General features: G+C 38.0%; 1 protein-coding gene across 4 annotated transcripts in view; it reads right to left on the bottom strand.

The window, feature by feature from the left end:
* The window catches only part of MYO1B (myosin IB), a 177,425-nt gene that overhangs the window by 133,866 nt on the left and 19,332 nt on the right, over positions 1 to 24,227 (bottom strand). For all 4 annotated transcript variants that reach the window (XM_038421890.2, XM_038421886.2, XM_038421888.2 and 1 more), the window contains exon 2: positions 13,200 to 13,340. In XM_038421890.2, the coding sequence (XP_038277818.1) occupies positions 13,200 to 13,334 (135 nt within the window). In that variant the 5' untranslated portion in view covers positions 13,335 to 13,340. The remainder of the gene's footprint in view (positions 1 to 13,199; positions 13,341 to 24,227) is intronic.

Below are 24,227 nucleotides of genomic sequence, written 5' to 3'. Positions count from 1 at the left end.
TACACATCATTGTACTGGAACTTAGGTTAATTATATAGAATTACGTTAAAAGTTCTGCATGGTGAGAACCACGTGTTTACTTATTTTTATGGCACTTTAGCCAGCCAGATTGTCTAATTACCTCCATCAGCTTTCTGAAGGGAAACTAACTAACATCTGCATGTTCAAAGTGCAGGCTCACCTGGGTAAGCATGGTGGATACTCTGTATCTAAATTCCATAGCCCAGAGTCTGATCTAAGACTGGGCAAACTACATGCTTCCCCCTCAGAGGAGGTCTAGACAGGAGGCCTGACACTTAAGCGGGTGCATTCAGAGACCATGAAGGGGACAGAGGCATAGCCGGCCCTGCAACTGTGACATATTGCTCCATCTGGGTAAGCTGTATAAAGCCATCAGCAACCTTTGAGACTTATCAGGGCTCACATTCCCTACAAGTGCCCTGAATCCCCTTTGAGCCTTAGGAAACTCAACAGCTCCATTGGGATGCCCTTAGATGCTTTTTTAAAAAAAGCTCTTTTCTATTGACAAGCCTCTCTAGTGTTCATGTTACACTTTAAGGTCCATGTCTGCCAAAAAGGGAGCCAAAGATTTCTTTTTTCTAAATGAAAGCTAACTTCTCCAGCAGTCATTTGACACGCTATACTAAACGCACATTTTCTAACATTACTAAAGTGGCAATCATTTTTACAGTTTCACATTAAACTAAATTTTGATCCTGAACACTAACTAGATTGCAGCTTTTTCCCTACAAAGTGGGGACAAAAGTTAGAAGAATTTTGGAATTTGTATGTTTAACCCATCTATTTTTACAGTTACCTAACTCAGAGCTATTAAGAGACGAGGCTTGTGCTATTAGCTCATGTCTTATATCTCTTCAAATTTTACAGAGGGCTTCTACCTCTACCCAAATAAAACTTGTAGTTCTGAGGTAGTTATGACTGTATGTCAATTACAGAGTGCAAACCAAAACCAGGCTTAAAAATGGAACCTCAAGAGCCACTGCCGTTGTTCCATAATGCAATTAATTGTTCCATAATGTGATTAATTGTTCCCATTAAGAAAACAATAACAGGAGCCAATAATCATACAGCTCTGTTCTTTATAGCGGCAATAGATAGTTGAGCTCTGACTCAGAGGTTGAATGGGGACTCAGGGAGAGAAGACAGATCCACCAAGAACATTTGGTTCAGTCTTCCCTATGTCCTCATCACATCAGGAATGAGTACTGAGACGCAATCCTGCTGTGCTAGACAGCAACGTGGGGAAAGTCCTGAACATTTCAAGATGGCTAGGTCAGACGTAGAAGTACAGCTGAGTGAAAAAGTAAAACTTTACTGAACAAACAAGCTATATTACAAGGCAAAAAAATAAGGAAAAACAGGAAGCACCCTCAAGTTATAAAATAACCATACAAGCCAGGAGCACATGACTACTTATTCAATATAGGTTATGACTATGACCTCACACAAAAAGTCCCCTCAAGTTATTATACTGAAACATCAAATATGCAAGCTTCAAATGAAAGTAAAACTTCAACATGTGTTCAGCACCATACAAGTTAATTCCCGATCAGAGTTGCTCACACATGCCATGCACAAACAATCCAAAGCAAACACTAAATGCACTGGGAAACCCAGAGGGAGATTTTATTTAAAAAAAAAAAAAAAAAAAAAAAAAAAAAATGAAGTAAGAGGGGAACATTAAAGCTGACCTGTTAGCCTTTGAACCCAATGAAATGGGCTTTCAAACTGCTAAAATATAAATTGCTTATAAGTTAGAAAATCTTGTGACCCTGTTTCATTTCTACCTTCCCATCTTTCCCCTTCTTACAGGTGAGCAAATCTCTTTGCTTCTGAACTGTAATATATTATAGGTTTCAGTGTGGTAGCCGTGTTAGTCTGTATCAGCAAAAAGAACAAGGAGTACTTGTGGCACCTTAGAGACTAACCAATTTATTTGAACATAAGCTTTCGTGGGCCCAGTTCATCAGATGCATGCAGTGGGAAATACAGTAGGAAGACACACATACACACACACCCCGAACATGAAAAATATGGGGGTTGCCATACTCTAACGAGACTAATCAATTAAGGTGGGCTATTTACCAGCGGGGGGGGGAGAGACTTCTGTAGTGATAATCAGGAGAGCCAATTTCAAACAGTTGACAAGAAGGTGTGAGTAACAGTAGGGGGAAAATTAGCATGGGGAAATAGTTTTTAGTTTGCATAATGACTCATCCACTCCTAGTAATATATTAATTGCAGCTCACTGTTGTAATATATTAGTTTATATTGCAGTTCAAATCTGAATTTGGGGAGAGGACGAGGATTATGAAAACAAGCAAATGGAAACAGGGTAATTGAAAAAACAAAGAAAATCTATATATTACATGATGAGGAGAAAAGCTTCTTTTACCTGAAACAGAGGGTGGGAAGAAGGGGAGGTAACAGGACTGAAGTAGGATGGAGGAAAGAGAGGACTGAGGTTCAGGGTTCAATATTTTATTTGCACCTCTCCTAAGAAATCTGACGGCCCCACTTTGTTTGCTTTTTATTTTTTTAGTGCCATCAAGCGTTCAAAAAAATTAATCACACTGTTAAACAATAGAATACATTTATTTGAACACCTTAATTAATTTTAAATATTTTTGGATGTTTTCTACATTTTCAAATATACTGATTTCAATTACAACATATAACACAAAGTGTACAGTGCTCACTTTATATTAATTTTTAATACAAATATTTGTGCTAGAAAAACAATAGTATTTTTCAATTCAACACATACAAGTACTGTAATACAATCTCTTCATCATGAAATCTGAACTTACAAATTTAGAATTATGCACAAAAAAAATGAATTCAAAAATAAAATGTAAAACTTTAGAGCCTACAAGTCTACTCAGTCCTACTTCTTGTTCAGTCAGTCACTCAGACAAACAAGTTTGTATACATTTGCAGGAGATAATGCTGCCCGCTTCTTGTTTACAATGTCACCTGAAAGTGAGAAAAGGTGTTCACATGCACTATTGTAGCAGGTGTTGCAATATATTTACATGCCAGATGCATTAAAGATGCATATGTCCCTTCATGCTTTAACCACCATTCCAAAGTACATGCATCTATGCTAATGAGGGGTTCTGCTTGATAATGATCAAAAGCAATGCAGACACATGCATGTTCACTTTCCTCATTTGAGTCAGATGCCACAAGCAGAAGGTTGATTTTCTTTTTTAGTGGTTCGGGTTCTGTAGTTTCCACATCAGAGAGTGTTACTCTTTTAAGACTTCTGAAAGCATGCTCCACACCTCATCCCTCTCAGATTTTGGAAGGCACTTCAGATTCTTAAACCTTGGGATGAGTGCTGTAGCTATCTTTAGAAACCTTACATTAGTATCTTCTTTGCATTTTGTCAAATCTGCTGTGAAAGTGTTCTTAAAATGAACAACATGTGCTGGGTCATCATCCATGACTGCTATAACATGAACTATATGGCAGAATCCGAGCAAAACAGAGCAGTAGACATACTATTCTCCCCCAAGGAGTTCTATCAATTTAATTAATGCTTTTTTTTTTTTAAACGAGTATCATGACCATGGAAGCATGTCCTCTGGAATGGTGGCAAAAGCATGAAGGGGCATATGAATGTTTAGTATATCTGGTACATAAATATCTTGCAATGATGGCTACAAAAGTGCCATGTGAATGCCTCTTCTCACTTTCAGGTGACATCGTAAATAGGAAGCCAGCAGCATTATCTCCCGTAAATTGAAACAAACTTTCTTGTCTTAGTGATTGGCTGAACAAGAAGTAGGACTAAATGGACTTGGAAGCTCTAAAGTTTTACACTGTTTTGTTTTTGAGTACAGTTACGTAATTAAAAAAAAATCTACATTTGTAAGTAGTACTTTCAGAATAAAGAGACTGCATTATGGTATTGTATTGAAAAATACTATTTCTTTTGTTTATCATTTTCACAGTGCAAATATTCGTAATAAAAATAATATAAAGTGAGCACTGTACACTTTGTATTCTGTGCTGTAATTTGAAAATGTAGAAAAACATCCACAAATATTTAATAAATTTCAACGGACATTCTATTGTTTAACAGTGCGATTAAAACTGCTATTAATCACGATTTTATTTTTTTAGTTAATTGCGTGAGTTAACTGCGATTACTTGACAGCCATGGGCTTTTTTTTTTTTTTTTTGGTTAAGGTCCAGAAGGAGGCAAGAAGGCAGACGAGTTAAAACTTGCTGGGTGAAGTTAAAAGGGGAGGGAGAACAAAACAAAACAAAACCAGGGATGATATCATGGAATGAATCTACTGTAGACCACCAAATCAGGTGGAAGAAGATTTTAGAACAAATAGCCAAAAATTCTTAAAGTCAAACCACCACCAATACTATGGAGATCACCTTATCTTAGAGCACGGGGCACCTACACTAAGACTATGTTTACATTTGAGTTGGTTGGTGAGATTCCCAGCTCACGTAGACATACTGGTGCTAATTCTGGTTGAGCTTCTAAAAATAACAGGTAGCATGGGCAGCATGGGCAATGATGGGGCTGGCACAGGCTAGTAATGGGGGATTAAATACCAAGACAGCTGTTGGAAAAGCAATATGACAAAATGTCCAATAACATCTTGTTTCAGAAAGTGGAGGAAGTAACCTAAAAGGGAGGAAATGGTTGCAAATCTAAAGGTTGAACTCAATTCGATGGAAGTGATTATGTAATGATAGATTTAATGATTTTAAAGAAAGGAAGGAGTGAGAGGAGCAGAATAAGGACAAGGGACTTCAAAAAAGTAGAATTTAACAATCTCAGAGAACTGATAGGTAAGGTGCCAAGGAAAGAAAACCTGAGGGGAAAAGGCATTCAGGAGAGCTGGCCGCTTCTTAAAAAGACAGTATTAAAGGCATAACAGCAACCATCTCGATACAAAGGAAAGACAGAAAGAACAGTAAGAGGCCAATATGGCTCCATCAGGAGTTCTTTAATGACCTGAAAATCAAAAAGGAATTCTACAAAAATTGGAAACAATCATAAATTGCTAAGAATGAGTACAAAAGAATAGCACAAACATATAGGGCCAAAATCAGAAAGGCTAAGGCACAAAATGAGATACACCTAGCAAGGTACATAAAAGACAAAAAGGAGGTTTTTTAAAAAAACATTAGGAGCAAGAGAAAGATGAAATAAATTGGAGATCCACTACTTAGCAGAGAAGGAAAGCTAATATCAAGAAGGCTGAGGTGCTTAATGCCTATTTTCCCCTCAGTCTTCACTAAAAAAGTGAACGGTGAACAGATACTCAACACAATTAATATTAACAAATAGGAAGGAACAAAAGCCAAAATAGTAAGAACAGTTAAAGTATATTTAGATAAGTTAGATGTATTCACATCAGCAGGGCCTGATGAAATTCATCCAAGGGCACGCAAGGACCTTGCTGAGACAATCTCTCAATCGTTAGCGATTATCTTCAAGAACTCACGGAGGACAGGCTGGGTCCTAGAGGACTGAAGGGCACACATAGTGCCTACTTTTAAAAAGTGGAACAACAGAACCTGGAATCGAAGTTAGGCTGACACCTGGAAAAGTGCTGGAACAAATTAACAAACAAACAATCTATTTGTAAGCAGAGAGGATACTAGGATAAAAAATGAACAGACAGCATCGATTTGACAAGAACAAATTGTGCAAAACCAACCAACCTTCTTTGACAGGATTACTGGTCCAGTGGATTGGAGTGGGGGGGCCTACAGACATGATACCTTGATTTTAATAAGGCTTTTCAGGTCACACAGCCCCACATGACATACTTGCAGGCAAACTAGGGAAATGTGGTCCAAATGAAATTACTATAAAGTAGATACACAGCTGGTTGAAAGACCATACTCAAAAGAATAGTTAACAATAGTTTGCTGTCAAACTGTGAGGTTGTCTCTAGTGGGGTTATACAGGGGTCCATCCTGCGCCCAGTACTATTCAATAAGTTCATTAATGGCTTGGATAATGGAGAGGAGAGTTTGGTTGTAAAATCTGCAGATGACACCAAGCTGGGAGGGGTTGCAAGAACTCTGGAAGACAGGATTAGAATTCACAATAACCCTGATAAATTGGGGAATTGGTCTAAAATCTACAAAATGAAATTCAATAAAGACAAGTCCAAAGTACTATACTTCGGAAGGAAAAAATCAAATGCATAGTTATAAAATAGGGAATAACTGGCTAGGCAGTCATACTGCAGAAAAGTATCTGGGAGTTGTAGTGAATCACAAATGGAATACGAGTCAACAATGTGTTGCAGCTATGAAAAACACTAATATTCGGGGGTGTATTAACCCCAAAGTCATATCTAAGATATGGAAAATAACTGCCCTTCTCTATTCAGCACTGGTGAGGCTTCAGCTGGAGTACTGTGTCCTGTTCTAGGCACCACACTTAAGAAAAGATATGGAAAAATTGGAGACGGTCCAGAAAATTGCAAGAAAAATAATAAAAGGCTTAGAAAACAACCTGTGGGGAAAGATTAAAATAACTGGGCATGTTTAGTCTTGAAACAAGAAGGCTGAGGAAGGACTTGATAAACAGTCTTCAAATATATTAAGGGCTGTTATAAAGAGGGTGGCGATCAATTGTTCTCCATGTCCACTGAAGGCAGAACAAGATGTAACCAGTTTAATCTGCAGCAAGGGAGATTTAGGTTAGATATTAGGAAAAACTTTCCAAGTATAAGTTGGGTGACCAGATAGCAACTGTGAAAAAATGGGGGGGAGAGGAGAGGAAAGAAGAGTCACCCATATAAGAAAACATGCCAAAAAACTGGATTGTCCCTATAAAAACGGGACATCTGGTCACCTTAAGTATAAGAATAGCTAATTTCTGGACTAGGCTGCCAAGAGAGGCTGTGGAATCCCATCAGAGGTTTTTAGGAAAAGTTTAGATGAACATCTGTCAGCCTCTCAAAGGAGGCTGAACTAAATGACCTCTGGAGGTCCCTTCCAGCCCTATAGTTCTAGGATGATATTGTTTCTTCCTCTGCCATGAAAAGTTTAGAGGCTACTTCTACTGAAGGAAGTGAAGCTAAATCATCATCTTTGTTGCTGATTAATTCCAATTAATTAACAGAAGGAACAAATCAGTGCAGATTCAAGTAGCCAAAGTAGAAAGGTCTGTATATTCACAATATGGGTAGAGAATAACAGTTTAGTGTTTGTACAAGTGCCTGTAGTCTGATTGGCTAGGAAAAGACATCATCTAATTACACCATAATGAACTACGTGCTATATGAATATTAAGAAACAGACATGAAATAATTATGCAAGTCAGACAAAAATTAGAGTGCACTGAATTGCAAAACTGCAAAAAACTGTACAGTTATTCATCAAACTGTATAGCATTCACTGCTCTCTGACTGATAAATCCCATTTCAGTGTACCATATATCATCAATAATCAGATCAATAGGTCACAGTAGTCTGCTTGTACCATGTATATTTTGCACTAAAATATATTAAGGAAAGTTTACACGTTACAGTAAAAAGGGGTTCATTCTTGTAGTAAGATGTTCTTCCTTTTTGTACGCCATTTCTCTTCATTCAAGGAGGAAAAGAATAGTGTTCAAACTACACAAGCAGACAAAATATAAGTAGTAGGGGTTGAAGTGATTTTGACTCCTCAGCAGATCTGTGAATGAGTAGACAGGGTAGAGGGACACAGGGAAGCCTTGATCAAAGCAGCATGCTTTGGGAACTGAAACAAATGTGGCTGCTGATTTAGCACTTGGCCCCAAATGCCACTTAAATGATGCACCTGGATGACAGACTTTGAAAGACTGGAGTACTCAGAGTTGAATCCTTTCTTCTCAGGAAAAGTAGGCCAAGATCAGGCCCTGCTGATAAAACTCCCACAAGCACCTGGCCCCCTTGTCAATCATTTCCCACTTCCCCTTAACATTTTTGGATTTTAAACACTAGAAAAAGCCCACCCTGTCCAGGAATGAGGTTCAGTTTTGTATGCAAACAAATACTCAACCAAGTCTTTGTTATCCAGTGAACCACTAATGGCATATACCATTTGTAGTCATGCCAGAATATAAGAGGAAGTTACTGTTAGAGCTGGATGAACAATTCACAATAATGTATTTAGGGAATGAAGCTGCCTCCCCCACAAATTACCCACAGACAGATTGTGACTTTTATGAATTAGTTCACTGTTTGAAGGTGTTCAATGAATGTTGTGTGAACAAACTTTAGTCTGAGCTGTTCACAAACTTCACTGGAACCTCCAAGTACTCAGTATTAGTGATCACATATTCAAGCTATGTGACTGGCCAACTAAATTACATCTTCTGTTTGCACATTGGCTAGCCTAACCTTTAAATTTTTGCCCCTTAAAAAAAAAAAAAGGTTAGTTTCACTATGAAATTCATTTGGTTGATTAAAAGAATCTCACGTTTGGAATTTGCTTTCTGTAAACATCTGTGCCAGTAGAACTCTGCTCAGCTGTTTGAAAAAATGTGAATAAAAAGGGATGTAACCTTACTGGATGCAAAATTTGCTTTAATAGTTGCCAAAAATATTTACCAACAATTAGAGCTTTTTAGTGAGAAAAGAAATGCAGACTCGTACCTCACACCAGCCATTTCCAGACACAATTAAACTGAGTTTCTCATTTTCAATCAACACATGCACTTTACCCAGTGAGCCCCAGAACCACTCAACACAAGATTACTGCAAAATCCTAGAGTAATTATTAGAACATTTGGCCTAACTCCAATTAAACTAGCCTTTATGCTTATTTTTATAGGCACAGTCTCCAGCTTTGCACTCTGAAATGCAATCCAACACCCGACTCCATTAAACTTTGTAAAAAACAAAACAAAAAAAACCAAAAAACTATGAAAATGTACAACATGTAACCAATTCAGTAGCCAGTGCTCTATTATGAGCATTCTTCTTTCCTCCTGTGAGCCCAAGAACATGCTGTTTTTGAAACACTGAATTGTCTCCTATTTTTTCCTCTAACAACTTTGATACCGAAATACAAATTTTGATTTCTATGCTTATAGAGGGATTTATTTGTATGCAAACACTGAATATGTGAATTTGCCAAGTGGAAGATGTGTTTTAAAGAATAAAGAAAAACAGGGATACAGTCATTTCTCCCTTCCCAGCTTCTGAATTTTTTAACAATCCTGTACATTTACACTTCCTACTTTGGAAGTAAACATTCTACATGCACTCAGATCTAAATCCTGACTCAGCCCAGAGGCACATAACCATAGAAGTTCCAACTTATTGGAGGCGAGACAGTGCTTACAAAGGGGATGGTATACACCCAATGTCCTGCAGAGTTGAGCTCTTAGCAGGTGCTATTTGTAGTAGCGATAAGATGGAATTTCAGAGAAGTGCAAGGAGACAGCCATTGGATCTTCAACAACTCACATCCACCAGCCAAACATCTGAACGGAAAGGGCTTTGAAGGGGAGAAGAGTATTCTATTCTCCCTCCCACCCCAGAAAGAACCCTGTAAAAATTCCATTTACTTTGTCCTTTAGCACTGGATTGGTTAATTACATGCTTTAAATTATGAGCTTACCTAGAAAGACTAGCTAACACGGCTATGCAGCAGGCTCTGCTCCCTGCAAAAATTAACTTTAAAAAATAAATACATAGTCCATGTCAGAGTTTATTCTCCACAGGCCATCCCTTTGAGGGTTATAACAGGATTTTTTAACAGGGTTGTAAAACTGTAACAAATAGGTCTTTCAGACACAAACCATATATGTTACTTTACCAGAAACTGTTTAAAAACCGATGTTGACAAAGCCTTAGTTAATTGTTGTGTAAGCATAAAAGACAGTAGACTGGACAATGCTGTTTGGTTGGTTTTGTAACCCCTACAGTTGAACACTGAAATGAGGGAGGAACTTGAATCTACAAATTAATCAGGAAAGAAGAAGTCCATTCCCACTGCCCTGTGCATGGACCCTGCAGGGGCAGGTTCATGCAACAGGCATGAACTGAAGTCTGCAGGCTTTGTTCATCTCTAAGAGTAGCTCTTCAGTAGTCTCATTTTGCTCCCCATGATAGCATGCAAAACAGGAGGTCCTAGATGTTAAAACATTACTTCCAGCTGTAACAAGGGATTCATTGTGTTCAAGCTTAAGTCTAAAAAAAAGTGGAAAAAATCTATTTCCTCTGGGTTCAGATTTTGTGATGGGAGGGGAGAAGTAGGGGCTGGTTTTTTGCTGTTTAAAAAATAAATAGGAAATGCAGTAATAAACAAAACTCTGTCCACATGCAATTTTAAAAAGCGGCAGGAAACAAAATCGTGGGGGTGAAATTTACATAGCTGCAAAATAAATTGATCTGGACCTGAAATAACATTCCTTGAATTGCTTAGTACATAAAATTATTAAATATCACAAACCAGATAACCAGTCTATTCAACAGTACACTACTTGGCACTTCCTTGAAACAACTATTGCTTTTATTGGGTATTAATTAAATATTTTAATATAGTAAATGCTCTGCTTTCACCTAAAAGGTTCCATCTTTAATAGGTGAACTAGTAAACTGAGTTTTTTAAGACCAAACAATAAAGTGATAAGTAAAGTCAGTTGAAAAATCATTTATCCTTCCTATCCAGCCTACAAAAACAGAAGTTGAACTACCTGTTTGAAAGGTTTTTTTGCTTGGCAGCAAACTTTTCAGCAAAATATATTTAAGTGTCAGGATTTTCCACTGGAAGGCAAATGTTCCCATACTACTGAAGAAAATGACATCTTCCTTTATTTGCCAAAGCAAATACAATTAATTACTCTGCAGTAATACTTTATCACCTTAGCCAACAGAATTAGAATTTTGAGAAGCTAAATCTCAATGTAACTGCCTCAAAGAATGCATTTTTGAAATGACTGAAAACAGTATGTAATTCAGATAGTTTTTATTCTATACATTTTTAAAAAAAATTAGATTAGACATTTGGTATACAAAGTCTGACTTATCTCCAGAAAAAAATGTCCAATCTCCCAAAGTTCAATTAAAATATATAAACTTTTTCTATTCTATACTCCCTAAAATTGAGGTGCTTCAAAAATCCACTCCCTAATAGCAAGCAAGCATCTTTCCTAAGTGAACATCTGCAGCAGAATCTAGGGTTTCTTCACAGAATAAGTTTCTATCCCTTATAGTTAAGAAAACAACCTTCCAAACAATAACCGAGGATAAACCAACACTACTATTTTCTTAGGTCTGTACACAAACAGTGACAGCACCTCTTCTGCTCTTCGTGTTTTCACTTTGCTGCAACAGAGTGAAAACTGATCAGGCTAGTTAGTTTTCACCCTACTTTTGGGAATCCTTGGTCAACGGTGAAACTGACAAGAATCAGGTCAATTACACTATGCTACATCTTGAGAAAGCTGTGAGCAACAGCAGCAGCAGCGGTGCTACTAGCCAGGATGGGCAGGGAAGCACTGGACGTGCTATCCACTGGGGAGGACCACCCAGAAAAAGGCTAGGAGAACAGTAGATCATCAGAGTCCCTCTCACCCACCCTCCTCCATCTGGGGATGGAAGGGAGAGAGGGGAAAAAATACATCCTTCTTCAAGGAGCTAAAGGAGGCTTAACATTTTAGTTTTTTAATGCCTGATGATCAGAGACTACAAACAAGAGAGCTCCCTCAAGGAGAGAATTCCTCAAACAGCACCTTGAAAGAAATCCTTCTCCTCTCCCTGCATATGAGGGGTCACCTTGGCTCCTCCCCTCAACACTACCTGTGACAATGAGAACTACTTATCTTACTTTGGTCCTCAGCTATCAGGTGACTAGTCAATTCTTCAAGCCCTATATGTGAAAAAGAGTGGATGGGTATGGCTAAGCGAGCAGATGTGGGCAACAGCATGTGTGTGGATATGGGTGGGAGAAGAAAGTGAAAGAGTGATTTTGGAGGAGAGAGAAGCAGTAAAAAATATATAGTGGAGCAGGGAGAACACATAACATAGGGGAATAAAGAGACACATAAAGGGAGTGGAAAGAGAGGAAACAAATACAGAAAGCAATGCAGATAAATCCCTATCTGTTGTAGGATAGAAAGGAGAAAGTGGAATTAAGTCATGGAAGGACTGAATGCATAACAATCAAGGAACATACTATAGGTAACATTTTGAATAATTAAATAGAAAGTGGATCGAGGATAAACTAAAATTAAATATGGTACACAACTCTTATTCCATTAAGTTGCAGGTGCTATGGCTTGGAGAGCTTAGCTCCACTTTGGCTCATAGCTTTAATCTTCTGTCTATTAAGTACGTTTTTCAAGCACTGCCTTTCATTCAGTGATCTAAAAAGCTCTTGAACCACATTACACACACATTGTCCTAGTGACATAGCTATACTATATACATTTTAAAGAGGAAGGAACTAAGACACAGAAGTAATGCACCTTTATAAGCTCACTCAAAGTACCAGTCATAGAACTGGGCTCAGGCCAGGAGTCCTATTTTCAATCCCTGATGTAACCATTAGAACACACCTCTGCTTCCTAATTTATCACCTCTCAAAGATAAATACACATGAAGATTTTGATTAATCCCAAACATATACAAGTTTACAAACCACGTTTCCAGCTGCAAGCAGAACCACAGATGCTTGTGTACATGCTTTGTTTGCAAGCGACATTTCATGTTTCAGCTAATCCCTGTAGAGTAATTCCATTAACACTCTAAATTTTTACTGTTTATCCACCATATCAATTATATTCATCCCGTGGATCATGAAAAGAGGTGCCAGTCAGACTACTTATATCCCACCTTCCATAGAAGCAGATTTGCTTGAAAATGTGTCTTCCTGATACAATTGAGGATTTACATTGTTAATTCCCATAGCGTCTTCTTTTAAAAGAGATGGGATCCAAATCCCATCTTTAGAACAACATGTGAACCTGTGCAAAGGATTCTGAAACACCACTGAGGAAGAAGAGAAGCAAGTGACTGAATACAGGAGTGCCTAGGTCACAAATTTAAAAAAAAAAAAAAAAAAGTGCTAAGTACCTCCAGCTAATGTAATTATACATACCATGGCGTGCAGTAGACATGCACCCCCTACACAACATAATTCTAAACACTTTTTTTAAAAGGAGGATTAAATAGCCCCTCACGAGATATTTGTGCAGATGTACTTACATATATTTCACTGTGGTCAAAGCGCTTTTTGAGGTTGTTAATGAATGAATCTTCACTGAGAGGTTCTAAAAGGACCATATCTCCCACTCCAATCATGTTGTCTAGAAGTGACGTCTTCACCTCCATTTTGGCCATTTTCCTCTATTGGGAGAGAAAAAACAATTTGATAACCATTAATTTGAAAGGGTCTATTTATTTACATTTATAGGAGCCATCCAGGAGTTTGGCTGAACATCATGCAGGAACATAAATACATCGAGTGTCATTTCTATTAAATGTTTTTCAAAATGTTGCATTTTTAGATCTAGAAAGGTCAGAATTCACAACAATTCAAAGCAATGTGGACATAAAACAAAGGCACCCAAAACAGCCCACAAAGTCCTATGACGCAGCCCTTGTTTGCTATATATCAGATATTGAGAGGCAATTCAAGGTAACTAAAGATTCCAACAGGTCAGAACCCAAGATTCCTTTATTCGTTTTCATGGAAGATGACCTAGAAACAAGTATATGCTTTGATTTGCAGTTAATTCATATGGATATATTTCAAATTTAGGGCCCAATCCTTAAGATCCTATGCAAGAAGATTTTCCAGAGACTTAACGAAGAGTTCCCACTTTTAAGAAGTCAATTGTTTTTAAAACTGAAAGTCAAGAATTGAATTGCAACTTATGCATACAATCCAGGACTTTTTTATTACAATAAATATGTTCAAGTGTACGCAAACCCAACTTTCTATTGACTTTTAGAATGCCCAGACATTCATAAAAAGTCACCGCTTTTTATGGGCTTACTGTCTGTGTTCTAATTTGATTCAACTTTTCCCAACTTTACCTTCCCTCCGCTACTCCAAACAATCTTTTAGATTCTTAAAAGTAAAACTATTTATTTGACTTAAGTCAGACAAGAAATCTATTCTAAACTATACATTACATTTCCCATGTTTTTGGGTTTATTAATAGAATCTTTCCTTAGTATTCACAACATAATAGTCTGGACTGTCTACCACCCAATCACTGTAGAACTATAGCTTTACTGTTCTTTGTCAAATAATTCATTTTCTTAACAACTCCTTTCAACTGGAATACACACACTCAACAATTTACTTCCAAATTCATTTGCTGAAACCATAGATAATTTCCTGAACAGATCTTTTCAATTAAAATAGAAAATAAACGGCTCCGAAACTATGGGCATGTCTACAAAGAAAGGAAAACCCACAACTGGCCCATGCCAGCCAACTCAGACTCACAGAGCTTGGGATGCGGAACTGTTTCACTGCCATGTAGACTTCCAGGTTCAGGCTGGAGCCTGAGCTCTGGGACCCTTCTACCCAATAGTCCGAGCCAGCCGGCAGAGGACAGCTACAGGTTTTTCTTTGCTATGTAGACATACTCTAAACTTCCCTTAATAGGGACAGGAGAAAATTGAGGACCAGGGTCAAGCTGAGGCATTCATCTTTACATGTAAATGTTTTTACAACAAAATTAAATAATTTGTCATAGACTGCATTGTAAATGTTGAACTACGGATAGGTGAACAGCCTTGCAACATCACAAACTCAAATAAGCTTTGAGATTATTGTGCAGCCATGCAAATTTATAACAGTAGAATGAATAACCATATTAATGAGCAGTGACCAATCAGTAATAAGTATCTGGACTGTTATCTTCTGTCAATTCCTCCACAACGAATTCTAGTTTTGTGTTATCTTTTCTTGTTTTCTTATGAAAACTAGTTTAAATAAAGTTTTTGTAGGGGATTAGTAGTTTATACGGTCAGTGGTAAGCAAACTGTGTGCATGTTTACTACTATCACATTTACATGATTTCCCATAAAAAGTAATCTGAAATTACTCAGTCCAGACTATCCCTTTACCTCCTATTTGCATCTATGACCACCGCATAATTATGCGCTATTTGATTTTTGAGTTATAGTTCAGATATCCCTCAAATCATCAACCCAGACTCAAGCCATGTTTGATGTTATTCCAAGTTCAACCAAGAAAACTTGCAGCTCCACCGGAAGTTAACAGAAGTAATAGTTACAAGACTCCCAACCTTAACCAAACCTGGGAATCTTAGAAATTCACATGGCTATGTGAAAGCTGTCTCATATTTATGCTGGACTGTGATAGACAACTGTTGCTAGGTCAGTCTTGCTAAACAAACAAGAGAGCATTTCCTTGCATATTGGAGAAAGCCATTTCATCAAAATCTTGGTTTAGTCCTAAAAAACCCCTCAACTCCTGAATTAGTGTAAAAAGTATATTAAAATGCCCCCCAAAAAGTCATGCCATAGGTATGACTTAGATTTGTAAATCTTTTCCACTCATCCCCATCAAAATACTTTTTAGAAACCACTGGTCTGACTTTAAATTGCATATTTACTCTCCATGGAATTTTTCTCTGCAACTAATGTTCAACTACTTTCTATGAGCTGTTATTAAAAAAAAAAAGTCCTCCTCGAATATGTAATTTATTAAATACTGAGTCAGTACCAAAAAAAAGTTCAACTAGCACAAAACCCTAATATGGTCAACTGTAACCTAAAATTTAAGTCTAGCCAGTAGATCTCATTTACCACTCTGAAATTACAAACCACCTTCCATGCTAAACGCATCATAGCTATGGAATTTCAAGACCAGGAGTACACAAGCCGTTAAGCCTATTCATATACTGCTCAACTAAGAGGCACTTACAAAAGGGATGCACCAAGTCACCAGTCCCAGTATTCAAAGCAAGAACAGTGCATGACTTACAGAGATCAGTCCACTGATAGTATTTGAGAAAGGAGTTCACAAGGTTTATTCAATTCTAAGACTTTTTTGCAGTAATCTAGCATCATAGTATCATTGGTCATTTCTATCAGCTTTAGAACAGGAAGATATTACTGACCTAGATAGTAAAACTGGGACAATATGCTGGCTACACAGTGTGATTCAACAATTTTTTTCTAAATCAATCTCAGTAATTTAAAGGACATGTTTGAAGGCCAAACGTTTGCCTTACATTGAAAGTGGTATGATCCAAAAATATTCTACAATCCAAATGGTTTAAGCCACCATTTTCAGATCCTATCTGCAATTCTTATTCTGGGCACAGTTGTCACAATGGAGGATTTAAGCAAGCTTGCAGGATGGATTTAGTTTAGAAAGAGGACAGAGAAGAAGTAACTGGGAAAAGGATTTTCAGTATACCAATACAGTTAAGAAGAACCAACAATAATGCAAAACACACATTAATCAATTAGATTTATGCTAACAGAATAATTAATAATAAAATAGAATAGTGGGGAAGAGGCATTAAAACAGAATCATTAAGGTTTGTAAGGCAGTTTGAAAGCACATGGTGCACTATAAATGCCAAGTATTATTATTGCTAAAGAAAGAGGACTTTGGAGAAATACTAAGAGTCAACGCTATATATCAGTAGAAAACTAAAAGTCCTCTGTTGCACTGGTAAGGGAATAAGTTTCAGCCAAGACATTCATAGATAGATCTGTAAACTTTGGAGCTCAAATCCACGTTAGGCATCTAATTAAATTGCCTCATTTTTAAAGGTGCTGAGCACCCAGCAGCTCCCATCGACCTGAAATAGAGCTTTGTGTTCTCAAAGTCACCCAACTTCCTAAATAGAGACTTATTTTTGAAAGTCTTTGCCCTTCAACTATAAAGCAATGGTACCCTTCTGGAATGGATTAGGTAAATCTAATGTTGCCGAGCTTAAAAACAAAACCTCACTGCCACTAGCCAGCATTAGCCAGTGCTGTGGATGGCACTTATAAAAACAACACAGGCAAGTTGATTAAATGTCAGATGTGTTAATTATGTTTTGCTTTTTTATATAAACACAAGAATGACTTTTGCTTTGGTTATTTCTCTATGCAAATTACTGACCTAAGAAAGATTCAAAGAGGTAATGAAACTGTGTAGTATTAGGATGGTAGAAAAGCTTAATAAATATAACCTAAATACAAATGGCAAACCCCAGATTTACCTAACCCATTTACAGCTGTATCAAGCTTGTTTGGATACACTGTATGAAACAGAGTTGTGTAAAAGTTTGCAGTTGTAAATTATTAAATTTTAGTACAACAAGAAGTTGGCTCAGAACAAAACAAAACACTTACACTCTGCTAATCAGATTTTTCCCCAAATATTTTCTGAACTCTCTCACGCCCACTTGCTAGTTCCCTCCCCTATTAATCTTCCTCATCATCCCCAGGAGTATACTCCATCTCCATCCCACAATACCATCCCTGTTCTCTTCCTATTCACTGGCAGCTTCCTCCTTCCTCACTCTTCCTCCTGGCCCTGTTCCCACTTAACTTGCTGCTGATTCTAACCCAGGAAAACATTAGCAAGGGTTGCTGTCTCCCCAACTCTTCAGTCTTTGGGACAGAGCAGGGCACAGTGGAGCAGCAGCATTGTGGATGTAACCTTTCTGCTGCCTGGAATTCTTCTTCAGGAAGAGAGCCTATAGCCTCCTGCTTCTCCAAACATTGTTCAAAGACGCTGAGATGTGGCAATGACAGGACTGAGGAAAAGAGCGGGGGGGGGGCGACAACTGCCAAACAGTGAGAGGACTTTGGAGCCCAATGACTTCCTGCTCAGAGGGGAGTAGGTTCAAAACCCTCTGACAGGTATGTTGTAGACCAGAGATCAGCAACCTTTGGCACGCAGCCCACCAGGGTAAGCCCCCAGCAGGCCGGGCCAGTTTGTTTCCCTGCCGCGTCTGCAGGTTCAGCAGATCACGGCTCCCATTGGCCGCAGTTCACCGCTCCATGCCAATGGGGGCTGCAGGAAGCGGCATGGGCTGAGGGATGTGCCGGCCCCTGCTTCCTGCAGCCCCCATTGGCATGGAACAGTAAACCACAGCCACTGGGAGCCGCGATCAGCCGAACCTGCAGATGCGGCCGGGAAACAAAGTGGCCAGGCCCTCCAGGGTGCTTACCCTGACAGGCCGCGTGCCAAAAGTTGCCGATCCCTGTTGTAGACCAAGGCTATTATACAAGTAAAAACACTTCTTTTGATCCTGTACACTGCCTTAAGTTTTGGTCAACAGAGGACCATTTTATGAACACCTTTTTCCCCATCAGGCAATAGTTTACTGCAGTTACACTCTGAACCAGTCAATATCTGCCATTTTAAAGTAGTTTGCAATTTTGGCTTTGTTTTAAAATTAAACAATGCTCGTTATGTCTTATCTAGAATTGAAGAGACACTTCTAAAACTTTTCTCAATGTTTTGTTAGTTTTCAGTAAGCGTCAAACATTCAGAGGACTTCACAGATTCCTCAACTAGTTAACCACAATTGGGTTCAGTAAATTATGAAAGCTAAACAAGAGATAGTGAGGTATATTTATTTATATTAAGAGTGAGGGAATGTTTTTATTAAGAGTCAATTAAACAGCAACAATTTCTAATGCTTAGCAATGTTTGTGTCGCATAAAGACAAACACTCACCCACTCATCCAAAAATATTGCCACAACAGAAATGGCAACAACAGCTGTTGGCTGCTACTATGAGATTCTCCACATGTTTCTCAAGTGGTAGAAAAGTTATGCAATGTTATATTGAGGAATTATGTTTTAATTTGTGTATGCATTAAAATGAAGTCATGAAAGGGGACAGAGAACAATTTCACAGGGAAACAATCTCAATTCCCAGCTAAAAAGAAAAGAAGTACTTGTGGCACCTTAGAGACTAACAAATTTATTTAAGCATAAGCTTTCGTGAGCTACAGCTCACTTCATCGGATGCATTTGGTTTTTCCACCAAATGAATCCGATGAAGTGAGCTGTAGCTCACGAAAGCTTACGCTTAAATAAATTTGTTAGTCTCTAAGGTGCCACAAGTCCTCCTTTTCTTTTTTGCGAATACAGACTAACACGGCTGCTACTCTGAAACCTGTAATTCCCAGCTACTGAGAGTCCAATGTCAAAACATTAGTGGTCAGTTGCCATAAGAATTCTATAGCAAAAGACACACTAAATTGGGTTAGTGTTTAAACAAAGACATAAGAAGCTATATTTTTCAAGATATTTAAGACCTATTTGCTTGCAAAACAATTGATAGTAGCTCAGGTAAATTCCATAACTAGAAGTATTTAACTAAACTCTCTTAAAGTTCATTATCCTATGTGCTTAAGTAGCCTGCAACCCCTCTTCTGTCCACCTTCGGGGCGTCAAAGCTCTCAAGGTGCACCAGAAATGGGCTGCCTCCTACACATCTTACAAAAAACACAGAAGCCCAATTTAAAGTAGTCCCCTACACATTTTGGAAGGTAAATGAAAGATGAGTAACAGCTGTACTATGTAAGTTATGGACTCACTATGTGCAAAACACAATTTATCATCATCTGCATCCGATGAAGTGAGCTGTAGCTCACAAAAGCTTATGCTCAAATAAATTTGTTAGTCTCTAAGGTGCCACAAGTACTCCTTTTCTTTTTGCATCATTTGAAGAACACTTTACAAGAATAATGAAAGAACAATACAAAATGTACGGACAGTATGCATTTTTTAGAGGCTCGTAACTTGCTCTAATCAAAACTAGTTTTCTTCTCAGTGCAAGTAATTTCCATGTCAAACTTCAACTTTTAACCCATTTTAATCACAGAGCTGTTCAAAATTGCATATGTTTTTCTGAGTGAAAAATATACTTTCTATTCATAGCAGAACTATTGTATTCCAAGTTTTAGAAAGTTCTAAGTAAATGAAAAAAGAGGAGATTAGACTGAAAACTGCTACGCAACCTTGACTATAATCAGTGATGGCTACTTATACTACAATTCTTTCAGAGCCACAGAGAAAATTACTCTGCAGACCATTAAAGATTCACAGCAGCCCTTTAACTGAAAAACAAATCTCTATAGCCCGAAAAAAATATATGGCACTGATTAATAATTTGCACACTTACATGTGCTTGTGGTTTGTCATATACATGAGAGGCCAATTAAAATATATATTACTGACCACAGGTCTGCAATTATGAGGAGTAATATTACCTTCCCAGTTGCTAAGGAACTGAATCATCCTTTTAAGTAGTTACAATTTTATAGGGCCTGAACATATTTGGGAGTTTAGAAAAACTAGACTTCAGAGAGAAGTGTATTGGTTATTTTACTGAAAATGTATGTCACTCATTGACTTTAATGAGGATTAAAACTTAACATCTTTGAGGTGATTCAGGTTATCGTAATTTTTTATTTAGAATTTTAAATTACATTGGATAAATAACTCCTACTCCATTTAACTTGTGATGGCAGACTCCCCAAGAGAGTTGTATGTTCTCAGGGATTGCCCCTGGGTGCTTTATTGATATCTTTTTGTGATATAAACATGTTGAGAATAAATACAAAACATCTTGTGATTTACCACAAAAGGCAAAGGCCATGAGAGTTATATGTACTAAACAAAGGTTTTTTTTCCCTCCTGCTCTTAACTGACTGAAGATTAACTGAGTGATTAAGGGTAAACAATGCTATTTACATTTGTCCTATGCTTCTCTCCGATATTTGTTATACTGATTAATATTAAAATGGATACTCATTATAAGATTACTTTTTTGGTCTAGATAAAGCACTTTCATTTTATTCTCCTGTATGTGTAATTTTTCAAATTACCTGAATATTTATTATATGTACACAATATCTAGTTACTACCAGTTACTGTATTAGGTTGTTGGTGAATTTCCTAATTCAGTGGTTTGTATCTTTACTTTAGAAGAGATCTCTGCTAGTTACTCTGGCTTGGTAGGCTTTGAGGAGGATGCTTGCTACTGAAATATCAGCCTGACAGCCCTTTTTCAGCACATATTAAAAGGTAGTCTTAAAATATCAAAGATGTTTTAGGCTCTGCTTACACTCTGGGTAAATTCCATTTAAGTTCTGAATTATACCAACAGATTTAAAAGATTGTAGGGGTGGTGTAACCTTTTTTTGCAACAGCTTATTCTGAACTCTGAATATAGTTTTTCTATTTTAAGTTACCCCAAAAAGCAAACGTGAATGCACTGGTTACTTTCCCTCTCCCCCTTCCCATTTTCTGTATAGCTGGGAACAGCTCCCTAGTAATGGCCTCAATCCTGCTCCATGGACCATGGAAAAATTCCCACTGACTTCATTAGGAGCAGAAGCCGTTCCACAGAGAATATTTACTTTTAAACTTTCTTTAGCCATATTATAACTGTAGAATTTTGTAAACATACTAATCTCCAGGAAATAAACTTGACATCAATTTTTTAAAAAAAAAAAAAAGTGTGCACATTTTTAATCCTACATTGTTAGAAGCAACACCTCAGACTGGAAAAACATTAAAAGAATATTTCTCTTTTTTTAATGATAGCAGTTTGTTTTCTTTGTGAACTTAAATGCATTTTTAAAAAATAGAACCTCTTCACTGTAGTCTCAGTCAATTTGTTTATGTGGGTCTCTCCACTTAGAGACAAAAATAAATCCTTTTAGAGACTAGCAAAATGAGATTGTAAAAGTACATCAGGGACAGATGTCAAACCGAAAACTAACTTAAAAATACGTGTTTTTTTAAAATCACAGACTAGGCATTTGGTTGCCAGTGCCATTTGAACTACGCAAATTTTTTTAGGCCAGACAGGTATTTAATATAGAACATTAAACACCTGGGAGACAATCAGTTAAGAAAATACAAATACTAGTTTTTACTACTATTGTTGTATAGCTGAATTTCAGTACAGATGGAATGCCATTTTAACTAGTTACCTTAATCTTTCAAACTGCTCTTAAATTTAGTCTAATTTTTGATTTCATGCCTGATTCAAAGGTTATGTTTGCATAACTGTTGAAGAACAGAGCCACATACACCAAGCTAGGAAACTTCTGTTTATTTTAGGTGTCATAACTTTGGCCTGCTAGCAGGCCAGAGTTCATGTTCAAAAGACCCACCAACAGCAGATCCCGTCCCATTATTATATATAAATGTCCAGTCTTCACCTCACACAGTCACATTTTTTCCAAATGAGGCCTCCCTCCTTTGGGAGACATATTACATTCAACATGAAGCTATATGCTTCACTTACACTCCTACAATAATAAAAATTAATACTTTTACTTCCTTTTACACACACACACACACACACAGACACACACACACAGACACGGAGAGCAAATCATTCCTTTATCCATTCAATGCTAACCGCACACCTCTGTGCAACCCGGGACAGCTGGAATTATAAGTTTCTATTTGCCATAGAACAACAGTGACATGTCACTCAAGGTAGGTCCTTATATGATAAAGTGTATTACAGTCAGTGGCAATCTTGCTGTCAAATCCATGAATGCTGTTTTGAAATATTTACTCTTCTGTCAAGCGCTAAGTAGATGACAACAGTCAAAGACATCTGAGGAATGTGAATGAAGATGACAAAAAAAAAAGAAGACAAGCTACAGCTGTAATAAACATCCAAACACTGAAGCCATCTGGGGATGGGAGGGAAGGATGCCACACACATAAACCTCATGCAGCTTAATACCTTCAGTGTATCAATAGATCAAGCTTTTCTCCCCATTGGACACCAAGCTAATCAAATTACTGATCCTTCAGATAATCCATATCCCATGGAAAGATATTGGTCCCTCCCTGAGCATGATCCAATCCCCTCTCATCACCAGTCCTTGAATGGTGAGCTCTGATCTCAATCTGTCCCAGCTATATGAGGGAATGGACGCAACATGTCCCTCATCTCCATTTAACCATACACTTGTGCAAGAACTAATTGTCCAAAATAAAACCAGGAACTCACAGAGACACAAGTACCTTCTGACAGTAGCTTTTCAACTAAAAAGAAAAGGAGTACTTGTGGCACCTTAGAGACTAACAAATTTATTAGAGCATAAGCTTTCGTGAGCTACAGCTCACTTCATCGGATGCATTTGGTGGAAAAAACAGAGGGGAGATTGATATACACACACAGAGAACATGAAACAATGGGTTTATCATACACACTGTAAGGAGAGTGATCACTTAAGATAAGCCATCACCAGTAGCAGGGGGGGGAAAGGAGGAAAACCTTTCATGGTGACAAGCAAGGTAGGCTAATTCCAGCAGTTAACAAGAATATCTGAGGAACAGTGGAGGGTGGGGTGGGGGGAGAAATAACATGGGGAAATAGTTTTACTTTGTGTAATGACTCATCCATTCTCAGTCTCTATTCAAGCCTAAGTTAATTGTATCCAGTTTGCAAATTAATTCCAATTCAAGAGTCTCTCGTTGGAGTCTGTTTTTGAAGCTTTTTTGTTGAAGGATAGCCACTCTTAGGTCTGTAATCGAGTGACCAGAGAGATTGAAGTGTTCTCCAACTGGTTTCTGAATGTTATAATTCTTGACGTCTGATTTGTGTCCATTCATTCTTTTACATAGAGACTGTCCAGTTTGACCAATGTACATGGCAGAGGGGCATTGCTGGCACATGATGGCATATATCACATTGGTAGATGCGCAGGTGAACGAGCCTCTGATAGTGTGGCTGATGTGATTAGGCCCTATGATGGCGTCCCCTGAATTGATATGTGGACAGAGTTGGCAACGGGCTTTGTTGCAAGGATACGTTCCTGGATTGGTGGTTCTGTTGTGTGGTGTGTGGTTGCTGGTGAGTATTTGCTTCAGATTGGGGGGCTGTCTGTAAGCAAGGACTGGCCTGTCTCCCAAGATCTGTGAGAGTGATGGGTTGTCCTTCAGGATAGGTTGTAGATCCTTGATGATGCGTTGGACAGGTTTTAGTTGGGGGCTGAAGGTGATGGCTAGTGGCGTTCTGTTATTTTCTTTGTTGGGCCTGTCCTGTAGTAGGTGACTTCTGGGTACTCTTCTGGCTCTGTCAATCTGTTTCTTCACTTCAGCAGGTGGGTATTGTAGTTGTAGGAATGCATGATAGAGATCTTGTAGGTGTTTGTCTCTGTCTGAGGGGTTGGAGTAAATGCAGTTATATCGTAGAGCTTGGCTGTAGACAATGGATCGTGTGGTATGATCTGGATGAAAGCTAGAGGCATGTA

The sequence above is a fragment of the Dermochelys coriacea genome, chromosome 11, assembly GCF_009764565.3.
Source record: "Dermochelys coriacea isolate rDerCor1 chromosome 11, rDerCor1.pri.v4, whole genome shotgun sequence".
Classification (NCBI taxonomy): domain Eukaryota; kingdom Metazoa; phylum Chordata; order Testudines; family Dermochelyidae; genus Dermochelys; species Dermochelys coriacea.
The sequence above is the reverse complement of the archived record's forward strand: the minus strand, read 5'-3'. Positions and strand labels throughout refer to the sequence as shown.